This window comes from Ciona robusta, chromosome 8 (genome assembly GCF_009617815.1).
Source record: "Ciona robusta chromosome 8, ASM961781v2".
Lineage (NCBI taxonomy): Eukaryota > Metazoa > Chordata > Ascidiacea > Phlebobranchia > Cionidae > Ciona > Ciona robusta.
Genome location: NC_143242.1, coordinates 4948614 through 4961386, shown reverse-complemented (window position 1 = coordinate 4961386; position 12773 = coordinate 4948614). Strand labels below are relative to the sequence as shown.

At 34.3% G+C, this 12773-nt stretch overlaps 3 protein-coding genes across 3 annotated transcripts; 2 read left to right on the top strand and 1 right to left on the bottom strand.

The window, feature by feature from the left end:
• The first annotated feature begins 390 nt into the window (after positions 1 to 390).
• Positions 391 to 3973, top strand: LOC149732587 (uncharacterized). Its single transcript, XM_089882668.1, has 5 exons — positions 391 to 938; positions 1449 to 1523; positions 2044 to 2157; positions 2745 to 3011; positions 3360 to 3973. Exons 1-5 carry the CDS (start codon positions 876 to 878, stop codon positions 3843 to 3845), a joined length of 1005 nt encoding a protein of 334 aa, XP_089738794.1. The 5' UTR covers positions 391 to 875; the 3' UTR covers positions 3846 to 3973.
• A 1071-nt stretch (positions 3974 to 5044) lies between these two features.
• Positions 5045 to 9327, top strand: LOC149732586 (uncharacterized). The gene is made up of 3 exons (XM_089882670.1): positions 5045 to 6140; positions 7468 to 7624; positions 8592 to 9327. Exons 1-3 carry the CDS (start codon positions 6044 to 6046, stop codon positions 8737 to 8739), a joined length of 402 nt encoding a protein of 133 aa, XP_089738796.1. The 5' UTR covers positions 5045 to 6043; the 3' UTR covers positions 8740 to 9327.
• LOC149732585 (dynein light chain Tctex-type 5-B-like) lies at positions 9264 to 11659 on the bottom strand. The gene is made up of 3 exons (XM_089882669.1): positions 11389 to 11659; positions 10853 to 11072; positions 9264 to 10400 (listed from the first exon to the last, which is right to left on the bottom strand). The coding sequence occupies exons 1-3, from the start codon at positions 11523 to 11525 to the stop codon at positions 10197 to 10199; spliced, it is 561 nt and encodes a 186-aa protein (XP_089738795.1). The 5' UTR covers positions 11526 to 11659; the 3' UTR covers positions 9264 to 10196.
• Between the last annotated feature and the right edge of the window lie 1114 nt (positions 11660 to 12773).

Sequence of the window (12773 nt, the reverse complement as noted above, 5' to 3'; positions counted from 1 at the left end):
CATCAACATTGCATAGTTTCTATGAAACGTTTAAATTTTATTTTAATTGGTATGCTGTTACTGTTTCGAGGGAAATAATGACTAAAAGCAGCACCGCGAACGGGAAGAAATATTGACGGCGCCTGCGATTTGATGGACCGTCTGTAAAGCGCAAGTATACTGTTAGACTTAAAGTATTATTTTATATTTTATTGTAATAGCCAAAGTTCGTTGATACTACATACGTACATAGTACTTATATATGTAAATGTTTATCATTATTACCTCTATGTTTAGTTTTTGTTGTGGAAAACATAGAGAACTTATACATCGTGGTTTTGTCTATCAGTCGGGGTCGGCCACGGTTGTGGTCGGTTGTTTATGACAAGTATTTGTTGTACTTGTACACAGTGTTTAATATTATGCCTTGGCATAAAGTTTAATGTGGTAGAATTTGTGTGATACAAAAAATTATAGTTGTTTTACGTGTAAAACTAAGAAAGTACCACAAATTAAACAACCGAAAGTAAACAGCCGTTAGTTCCTGTTTAGGATGTTTTAACGTTAACGTGACAGGCCAAGTTTGTGTATTGTTTTAAAGTACATAATTGGTGCTACTAAAAAGTCTCAACTTTTTGCCCGTCTTTAATTTGCTCGGAGTTCACCAGAGCATTCATCGATTTTTGGAATTCTTAGCACAAAAATTATACTTTAACATACTTGTCATACTATAGGACATAGGTACAACGTACACTTAACACCTCGGTACACTTCATAGCCATACTACTTTCTTACCATAAACCCGTGTTACAGGGCTTGCAGAAAACATCACAATTTAAATTCTGAATGATGGTATCTAAACAAATTGTTAATATTGTATTTATGTGAGAAACGAAATGCCTCCGACTGTAGTTCAACTTACACATCGACTTTTGCAAATAATCAACAAAGACGGGACTGTAAGTCAATTTTAAGTGCTGGTAAAGAGCCTTCTGCTATGTTATTGGTACCTATTAAACACCAAACACAGCCACTGACCCCTGAACCATAATAACCAAGTACATTGCTTTTTTGGTCTCCCGTTATTTGCTATGACACCACAGTAGGACTTACCAAGTTCTGCATCAGTAGTTTTATCATCTGACTTTAAGACATATAAACTTGTAATTAAAAGTGTATTTTTTTATAATTTACCTTGCGGACCAAACCAACCTAATCTTGTATGTTTGCCCATTCATTAACTGCATTAGCTACTCTAACTTGACTGTGGGCATTGGAGTGGCAACCATGATTAAGTCACCCAAGTTTTTACCAACAAATACATAAATGATCAAACCAACCAAAAGTCATGTCTGCTTACCTACACAGTACAATAGATTTAGCAACTTGTTACTTGACTATATGGATCATGTGAGTGATAACCACGGATAAGTCACTCAAGTTACCACCTACAAAAATGTTTATTACAGATTTCGGATCAAGACGTTGCATTAGAGATTATAGCCATGCTGGAGACCACTGTCATATCATGTGAGGAATTAGAGGTAATATAATATGGGATAGCATATACATTTGCTTGTCTTGAATGGTAACATGGGTTTGGACAGACCATTTGGTGTAAAAAAGTTAGCGTAAAAAGTTTACTGTAGCCAGAATTTCTGTAAAATAAGGTCCCATGACATGAACAATGGGATGTTTCAACATTTTTTGTTTTGGAATAGTTTACTCATTTAACTTAGTTTGTATTCAGGCTTATTGTACAGGGGTAAAGGGCTAGAATGCTGAATCTTGACCAGAGATATTGGGTTTGAGGCTTGGTGCTTCTTCTTTAATGGGTGTTTGTGTCCCAGATCAAATATAGTTGCTCCCACCAGAGTCAAATGCCTAATCTGCTGTTCAAATTGTCAGACAAACAGTTAAACAAAGTGCCACAAAGTTTCATACATAGTAAAGCGGCACAAGCTTTTTGAATTAGAACAGCCTTATTATAACCAATTATGTTCACTTGAATAAATTAGTTACATTCATTCTCAGAACGGATTTTAAATGATACTTATAACACAGGAGACAAGGCTTGGAAAATACATCAACGATGTTCGTAGAGCCGCCACTGATACTTCAATACAAAGACGAGCGAAAAAATTAATAAAAACTTGGCAACAAATGATCCAGGTTAAGGTAGGTTTTTATGTGAAGGTATTTCTCATTTAAGATATTGGACTTTTTTTATGTGCAGGAATTTCTCATTTAAGATATAGTTATTAAGTTATTTCATTACTTATCTGTTATTTAACTGTAAAATCTAAAAATATCCATTTTTTATATAACTGTAAAAAGTAATATCACATCACAATAAATCTGGGGTACAAGATAATATGTCTCCATTATTTTTAGTCATACTTTGTTGTTTGTTGACCATTTTAGTTTGATTTTGTTCATTTCGTCATTTTTTGTACCTATTCCATGTGTGTAAGGTGAGGGGTTATATATATATATTGGATAGTTTTCATGTAACTGTTTAAAAACCCATATGTTTACTACTTGCACTAGTTATATTTTATTAAGCTCATACAATTCTGGATTGGTAGGCCAAAAGATGTTTGTGTTAATATTAAAAGGATTACTGGTGTTATACCTATAACCTATACTAAGCACTTATGTGTGCCAAACCCATGAAAACTAAACTGAAAATACATTGTGTATTTGTGTAGCTGGAGGCTGTTGCACTCTATCTGTATTTTGTTAAAACTAAAATTCTGTTTTAGAAGCGACCCAAAACTGTGCCTGAAGTTGTTGCAGCAAAGACCAAGCCTGTGGGGAAACCAAAGCAAGCACAACGAACTACAAAACAAACCATTGTGAATGGGGAGATACAGAACAAACAAAGAAATAATTCTCCTGCGAAACCAAATGAAAAAAACAAAATCATATCAAAAAACGCAAAACCAAAAGTACCAGAAATAAGGGACTCTGAAAATAATCAATCGAATAATTTTACTTGTATGACCAACGGTCTAAAAGTCACATTTTCTGTGAGTATTAGTTTGATTTTATCTTAAACCTTATTATGTTGAGGCAATATGGTAAGTTCTAAACCAATCTTTTGTCTAGTTAATAGGTTATTATGTGTATCCTAGATTTGTGATTCTTAACCTTTGGGCTAAAAGGGGTATTGGGTTATTATAAAAGTTAAATTATTGATGTAGTTTAAATTATTTTTATACAAAAATTGTGCAAAATTTAGAATTAATAAATCAAGCTGTACTACCATTTTTTCCTAATATTTTGGTTCAACTGCAAAGTTGTTGAGAAGCACAGACCTAGTTATACTGTTTTAATCCGTATTTGCACTGGCATGTATATCACTTTGTTACTTGCAGAATTTACCGACCAAATCTCCGTCAAATAACATTTCTATGAAACATCCAACCAAAAGGAAAAGAACTGACGAGAACCAAGATTTTGTGGCAAAATCTGAAAAAATCCCAGCAAAAACCAACACTAATATTTCAAGCATTTCTTTATCTAATGTAACAAAAGTAAATGACGTCACGAAATCGTCACTCGAAACGCGAGAAGTTACTGCAACTAAAACTGAAAACGTAAACCACAAGCCTTCGTCTCCGAATATCGAGGCCAAAACGCTTTCCGACGCCGGAGAACCGGGTTCCCTGCCCCGCGGAATCGACACCAAAGACTCAGGCCCTGGTACGAGCGACGAACGGCCCGGCATCGACGGCTGCAGAACTAACAACGGTTTATGGTTTTCGTGGCAAGACGGTATTTCAGTGCAAAGAGCTGACTTATTTGAAACAAACGAACAGGACGATATATTAACTATTTTACCATACATAGAGTTAGACTAAAGTGAAATTAATCGTTTTGCTTTTTCGTTTCAATTCTTCTAATTAAACATACCAGCCTGCCCACCTCTTAGTTTCAACAAATACGTTTCTGCAACAAAACTTAGTAAATATTTTACTGAAATGTGTAATGCAGTAATTATTGTCCATTCGATGACTTGACCAATTTATTGCATTGTCTGGATAAGCCGGCGACTCTTCCTCGTGGGTGGGAACTTTTGACCTTTCATAGTTGTCACTTGCATGGCCGCAACCGAGTTGCTAAGGGTATTGCAATCTACATAATATTTAGACATGAAATTTGCAGGCGTGAGGGTAATTTCTGAGCAAAGACGGTTAGCTTCAAGACAGCTGTGGTAAATTTGTGTCTCGGGCTTCTTTGAATCTCCTTTGTTTATTACCAAATGGTACGAGCAAAGAGAATGAAAAGGTGTCCCATCTCACCCCCACCTTACAATATATATATCTGTAAAAACCCCTGGGTGTTGGAGTAAACCTGGCTTAAAGAATTTAATATAGTCTGGTGGTAACTCCCCGTCTCTAAACTAAAAAACATCGAATTTGAAGCTCTTAGCTGCCACCATGATGCGTATGTGTCCTTGGCAAAGCCCAACCCAGTGGTCACTAGTAGCCTATCCTAAGTTTTCAGTCGTACAGAAAAAGACATACTTCTTTAACTGTTTAATATATGGGCTTGTTATTATCTGTGATACAATCAAATTTGACACTAATATGCATAGTTTCTTGTTCAACATTTCAGTAAAGTTACGAATTTTACAACCGCTAGGCGGCAACATTAAGACGGAAGTTTCTGCGACCGCCCACACAAATAACATAACCGATTGATCATTGATAGTTCAGGCTAAGTTATTTACTTGTAATATTTGAATGGGCAACAAGCCCATATAATCGTTTATAGTTTAAAAATTATAGCAGGGTAAATTATAAACGATGTATTTTTTTATGTAAGCGAAGGTTCAGGCGCTGTATCCCGTTAAAACACTGTGTTATATAACGACAGTCGTAAAATATTACATTCCTCAGTCCAGTGTAGCAGTTAAACAGCGTTAGGTTATAAGTAACGGCCAGTTCAGGTTATGGTCCCAATGACATGGCCTCTTACTGCGGCCAAGCTGTATAGACGATGCAGACGATCCAAGTAACGCATTTGTAGCATCGTTTACAGTAATAACCAACATTTATCTTGTGTGAACATTAATCTTATGATGTGTATTTACGAAAGCAGTCGACTGGCAAAGGATAGATCTGTGTAGCATAAACGTTATCCGGGTTTGGGTAATAGTGTAATTTATGTTTTTCGACGGAATAAGTGTTTACTTAAAAGCGTTCGAGGCAATTTAAAGCGAAATTGCAATGATTATGATAAAACGTTGATTCCACCGCCCCTTTAAGCGCCACTGATTTAAAAGCGTGTACGCTGCCCAAGGGTCGCTATACTGCAGCAATAAATGTCGATAGAAATCTAATTGGAACTGTAAAGGAAATGATTCTTTTACTGGTATAGTGGCCTCGGTACTGTTAAGGCTAAATATAGAAGTATATGGTCTGCAAACATGTGACGTCACACGTAAATAATTAAGCCAGGTGAGGCAGTGATAAGACAAAACGTACGTATGTGAGTTTTATTAAACATTGGTGAGGCTAATCTAGTTTCATACTGTATATGACACAGTAAGAGTTAGACCAGGTATATAGCGGTTGTATCATATAACGTTTACTATGACAAAATAGGTTGAAGTGTGACGTCATTTTATAGGAAACGCGAAGCCCCGAGGAAGGGAAGCTATATATGATTGAAATTATTTTATGTTTCTATAGGGCAAGAGATAAATGATAGCGGTATATTTAAAGTCAAGTGCCTGTTCTATACTGTATGTATATATGTGGTAATTTGATGAAGGCCATTCAATGTGTATAGCAAAACTTTCACTATTCGAATATTGGTTTCTGAAAGAGTTTCAGCATGTGTTTTGTAAAATATGAGCGTTTTAAAAAATACGTAGTACCACTAACAGATCCAGAGAGTTATAGTGTACCGTGGTTCTAAAAAGTTCAAGAACCAAAGGTTTAGTACATGGGGTAAGACGGGACACCGTTAGCACATAATAATATACTTTTTAAAGGTTTGCCGCCGAAATGTCGGTTTCATTTTAAACACAAGTCTGTAGATAAATTATAGTATGGGAAAAACTTATGTGAAGAGTTATGGTCGTTGCAAATGGATGGGATTCGTTGCTGCATTCTTTATCGTGCTTACCATTGCGTGTATGATACCAGGTATATATATACAGTGCTTATTACTATAGTAGGGTGGGGGAAGATGGGACACCTTTCATTCTATTTTCTTGTCGCATTTAGTACTAAACGAAAAAAAATCAAAGAATTATGAAACCGTATACTCACGACTCCCATATACCGTTGTTATTTGTTTAAAACACGATCAGGGTATTAAAATATTATGTGCTATAGGTGTCCCATCTTCCCCCACCCTACTATATATACATTACACCTAAAAACGTAATAATTTACTTATTTATGCTTGCTTGCTGCTGGCGGGGAAACTGCAAAAGTTAGAAAATACGGATTTTATTTCATATACCTACGAAAAGTTCGTCTATAAACAGACTGTATTTCAGTATACATTATGAATTATAATAGTGTTGTCCGAATGTTTTGAATTTGATATGTTATGATATTATAATTACGTTCACGATGTATACTATGCTTATTTAGTTTCACGTCATATCCTGTGTTGACGTAAACAATATAAGGTTTCTATAACCGTGTATACATAACATAATATATAAATTTCAATACATAGTTTTGATATCACGTTTTATAGCTATATCGTGGCTGATTGGAACAGAAGCATGTAACGAATGCGCGTCATACGATGCTTCTCTGTTTGTTTCGCATAGAAAACTATAAGTAGTGGAATACAAGTTTATGGAACCAATTTTCCAAAACATTTTGCACTCCTTTTATGGAAGCATAAAGTAAAGTGGTTTAACTTTTACACTAGTCAAAAAGCTTTGCAAACCATTAGCTATCCAACCATGGTAACTTGCGACCATAGGAAAGAGAAACGTATGCTATCCTAGTAAGATATACATGGCGACAGCAAGATAAGCTAGTTTGGTCAAATGGTCAATCGTTACTGACCGATCGATCGCTGAAACACTCCTTGTTTATTTTGAACATAAACTGCAGCTGATAGGGTCGCTCGTATTTATCTGATACTGTAAACTCGAACTGAAAACCTTTCACGTTAACAGTCGATAATGTGGTTTTAATTGAATTATTCGGTTTGTAGCTGTTAGTGTAAGCGTGTATTAATCCCACCATAAGCTATGGCACTATAAAGTACAGGCAGTGTTTCTTAACCTTCCATGGTCCATGGACTTTTCAGAGACACTTAACATCGTTGCCCTTTGTATGTTATTTAATTCACCACTTTTGATCAATTAACGTCCATAAGAAACTGTAGGCATTGAGGACACGTATGTAACCGTTCCAGTAACCACTATAACAGGTAACAACGATGCTAACATATTAGACACCCACGTTATAACGTGTCACATAATATCTGTCTATTTATTTTTAGGTGCTATTGGTGTTGCTGGTTTGAATCACTACAACGATACTTTATTATATTTGAGTTTAATTGATCTTCTTTTCGCTGGAATCTTCTTCGTCGGTTGGTGGACTTGCCAAATAGAAACTGAAGACGTTGTGTTTTTCGAACGTGATATTCCAGTGCGGTAAGTTAAACGTATAATACTGTTGCGGATAGGATGGGACACCTTTAGCACAAAATATCTAAATATATATCATGATCGTGATTTAAAAAATTAACAACAGTCTATGGGCGTCGTAAAGATAAGGTTTAATATTTCTTTTGATGTTCTTGTTTACTACATACAATTATTAGATAATGGTAACTGTAACTGTATCAAAATCGATTTAATTTAGGGTTAGTCTTTTTATAGGTTTAGCGCGTTAGATTTACGGCCGTGTGAGTTTGACATAAATGTCCTACAATTAAATTAAACAACACTGCTTTTTAATCTTGAATTTATAATAAAGCTTTGGCGACGTATTTCCGAAACAACATTTTACAAAACACCTAAGCATACAACCTTTTTAACTTTTACAATAGCAGTAGTAGTAGCCTAACCAAATTAAATGGAGACCCCCAAATAAAGGTTTATAGATGTGCGAAGTTACACTAACGCATATTACGATACGTCTTAGAAATCCTTGCTCTAGCACAGCAGCTCGATGCTAATTATATTACATGTATATCATTAAATGCTATAAACAACGTAAAATTAAGTTAATGTGGAATTCGTTCAGGGTATACTTGTAGGCATTCGTACATAGTACGCTGGGGGTAGATGGGACACCTGTTCATTCTATTCTGATTAGTAAATAAAGAACAATCAAAACACTTTAAAATTTTATCTTCACGACTCCTACATAGACCGTTGTTAATTGTTTAACACACGATCAGGATATTTAGATATTATGTGCCGAAGGTGTCCCATTTCTGCCCACCCTACTATATTCTGTCAGGTCGGTCATGAAATTAGAGCTTGTCTTGTAAAATAATAGCCCACAAAGTAACACATGTGGTAAAAGTTAAACAGGCACGAGGGTTATAAAGTAAAACGTCTGTCGTTTACGATAAATAAGTGTTATTTATTTATTGGTCCATACATACCGCAGGATTCAACCAAAACACTCCGGGTCCATCTCAAGTCAAGGTTCCAACTCTGAGGTTGACGAAACAGATTCGAATCCAAAACATGAACTTATCAAGTTAAAAACAAAACATTCGAAACAAGAAATCGTCGACGAAACGTTAACCACTTAAAAGGTTTTATATTTTATCTTTTATTTTTCCTCAAGTGCCTCATAAAGCACCATTTCACGTTTGGTAATTATAATTTATTCAGGTAATTTATAAACACTATTTCTATTCACATTAATGCCTTTATCTGCGTTTGTAGTTTAGTATAAATATAATATTGATAATTTTGTAATGTTAATTTATGGTATTCGTCCTCATGTTTACGCACGTAAGATAATGTAATGCCATGTGTTACTTACCCTTACTCCACTACCACGCACTTCTAATGCAACACACGGCAGATATTTCTAACGGCATGTTACGTTTTTAAACGCCCTTTTATTGACGGAAGTCCGCTATAGGCCCAACACCATATAGTCAAAGTTCACTGGCGAATTTTACTTGGGAGTTTTACGCACTTTGTTTAAATGGCCATTTACTACATTGGTCTTCTTGTATCAGCGTACATATATTTTAATTTTTTTATCGGTATTGTAAATTCCTTCTTTTTTAACCTATGCAGAAAGTTCCAACCATAAATGTCTCGCTTTATTATTTCATTTAATTTATTGCTAATTACATTGCAACACAAATTTATAAAAGGATTGAATCTTGATGGAATGTTATAAAGGTAATGTTATTGCTAAATCTATGCATGCGAGGTACTTCTGTATAGCAACTACAATTCACCCAATGCTAAACAAGTCAGTTATTTCAGGCAATAACTAAATGCTACAGGATTTTTTTATGTTGTGAGGGTGAGGTCTTCAGTGAGGCACACCTGGGGCCTTAAGGTCTATTACTTTATCACTGAAAAACCCACGGTGCTAGTATCAAGGCTCCACTGTGGCGGTTTATAGACACTTAAAAAAAATTTCTTATAATAGTGTTAGGTGAAATTTATGCTACACAGACAGTACCACGTATGCAATGGTGTTAGTTAGGGGTAGTATGGTAGCTAGTAATATAAATTGCAATACGTCCATAACAAGTTAGTTCTAGTGAAGCAATATTAGCAGTCACAGTCTTTGTAAAGAGGAAGAAAAAAAACTAATTAATTTGATCTTAATTAATAATTAATTAAAACATGATCTATCTAGAAAGAAGAATAGAAAAAATATATAAAAAAAACAACTAAAATAGCAAGTTATTTGGGGACAAAAGTGTTATTTTTTGTGGTAAAAAAGTAAAATACAATGAAACTAATGGTAGTTCAAATGTTTCTATATTCTCGGTAAGGCTTTAATACAAGGCTCACTATGGGTCCTTACTCCCTAGATTTAGGTCACAGTTGGCCTATTACCCTGATTAAAATGGTTATTTAATTTGGTAGTAAATATTAAAAATAAATTTTGTTAAAAACATGATTTTTAAAAAATATAAACGTTAAACTGAAGTTGGACTTGATTTTACAAAATAATACTTCATTGTGAAATAATAGATATAGGTGTGTTGTGTGATCCACATTATAGAAATTCCTTTCATTCAAAATAAACCCCATACACGCAAGCAGCAGCAAATATACCACTGTTGGTATACTCGCAAGCGGCGAATGTATCGTACTTATCATTCCAAAGACATTGGCTACTTATTCGTAAACCTTGGTTATTTAATTGACCGATATGAACAATACAAACAACTTTATATCTTGGCACGTGAAGCTCCTTGACTTTCAATTTCACTTCCTGGGAAATATGTTAAAGCTGTAAAGTATAGCAAACATATATGTGCGTTCAGTGCCTATAGTTTCTTTTCAATTGGGGATTGAAAAAAAAGAAGGCCACTGGCGTTAAGTGTTTTTTGCCGTGGACCATGTAGTAAAATATAGTCCATTCTATATGGGTGAAGTTATATAGAGAGGCACCCTAATAAACTGGAATTTAAGCCAGCTTTTGCTCTATTAGAGCAATACATAGTGTGGTATGTTGGTATCATCAAGCTCTCTTTGTGACAGTTTATTGATACTCAATGTTAGGGGGTTCATTATTCCAAAGAAATGAGTTTTTAATAGGACACATTTTATTTTATAAGACACACACCTAAATTTAATAAGACACACACCTAAAACATTGGTGGCAAGTCCCAATACTCTTAACAGCCAGGGTGCTACCATCCAGATCAAAAAAACAAGACTTACATCTGAGATCACTTTTGTCATCTTCCTACAAAACTCTGGTTCATACGGTTTGTTCTGCAAATAATCGCCCATGACTTCTTGCATTATCTTGGTTATGGAAGACACAGGGAATCTATCGACTGGTTCCAACTGGTAGGTATTCTCAAGTTGAGTTGCAGGTCGCAGATGAAGGTAATCATCATCATGATGGTGGTCAAGGTGGGATATTGTGCTTACAGATCTGTGGACATATAGTATTGAGTTATAACTTAATTTTATCTCTAGTTCATGACCTATGGTAAATCAGCATTTAGAAAAGGTTTCATAACGATACAAAAAAGTAAAGAATGTGTAATTAGGGTAAAACGTATTGTGTTTTACTGCTGGTATTGCCACAAGGTATAATATGCTTTTCAAGAAATCATCTTCTGATATTCATTTTTTATTGCGACAGCTTTTATTGTAACCAATGTTTCGTGCGTTTAAAAACCTAAATAGTTGGTTAAATATAGGTTTTAAACACTCTGATCAAGTTCACATGCATGCACAAAACTTACGCGGCGTAGCTTTTCCCACTTTGACGCTTCGGTGGGTGCTCGTTTCCACTGTGAGCCGATGAAACGCTGCCTGTTCGTTTCTTCAAAAGTTTTGCCGCTTTTGCTTGCGCCACATCGTGTACGCGAGGTTCAGCCATTATATGTCGAAGGTAAATTGTTTTTTAATTTGTTTGTCAAGCTATGCTACACAAGATGCCTAAAGATATGGCAAATTAAATCATTTTCTCGTTAACTATAAAAAGTTTTTAACGGAAATTGCGTGGACGGTCGCTATGGATACATCAACACTTCGCCATGGAAATGTTACAACTTTCGAAACATTTCTGGGGACACAATACCATTTTTAAGGATAATCACTAAGATTTTAAAGTAGTTTGTGAACTGTGGAGTTAATTTTTATTCCTCTGTGTTTATTTTAATAACAATTTTAAACCTAATGAAATAAAGAAAAAAATATTATACAACAAAGTATAAAAAAAACATTTTTTTGTTGTTATAATATTTCGGTGTTAAGAAAAACAATCAAAACAAATTTTGGAAACCAAAATATTTGTTTTCCGTTTTACGAAATTTGGTTTTCATTGTACTTCTTTACGTTACTTTTAACCGTTTGTTGAAATAGAGTTTCAGTTCCTGAAATAAAATTTGCATATTGGAGTAAAACCTTCAGATTGGAGCAGTTAATTTAACTTGAAAATACGGAGATACAGCAGGCAAAATAATTATAATAGAGTATACAGATAAAGTGTATATTTATTTTCAACAAAAGTATAATGTTTACAAATCTGTATGATTATTATGGTTCTTTATGTTGTTAAGCATGCATGAGTTTTGTTTCTTTGTTATAAATTAAAAATGAGGAAGTTTTCTGGAATAGTGGATACTGGAACTGTAGTTCATTTTACACTAATATAAATATTACTAATCATTTATGTTTGTTCACCATTAACTCATTTACCATGTGACACATATATATAGGCCTGTAACATTAAAACTCTATTTTGTAAATTATCCTAATGACTTTACCAGACATACAAATATACAATAAATGGAAAGTTTCATGTATTTCGATACAAACTAGTTTGTACCATATCTTACCAAATAATAGTTTGCAGTATTATTTTTTATCAAAATAATAGTTCGCAGAATATGGTAATTTGTAATAAAAAATTAAGTGTATGATCAATACTTTTAAAAATCAGGGTACCAGCTGCTCCAGTAGTTGCTATATGTTTATAACACATATGTATATATATTTTTTTATATAGCCTATATATATATATGTGAGTATAAATAAATACAGATTTTAAAAATTTGGAAGAAAGATATTTGCTGTTGTACAAAATTTGTTGTAAGGATTTTAATTTTTTTTTCGTGTCTTCGCG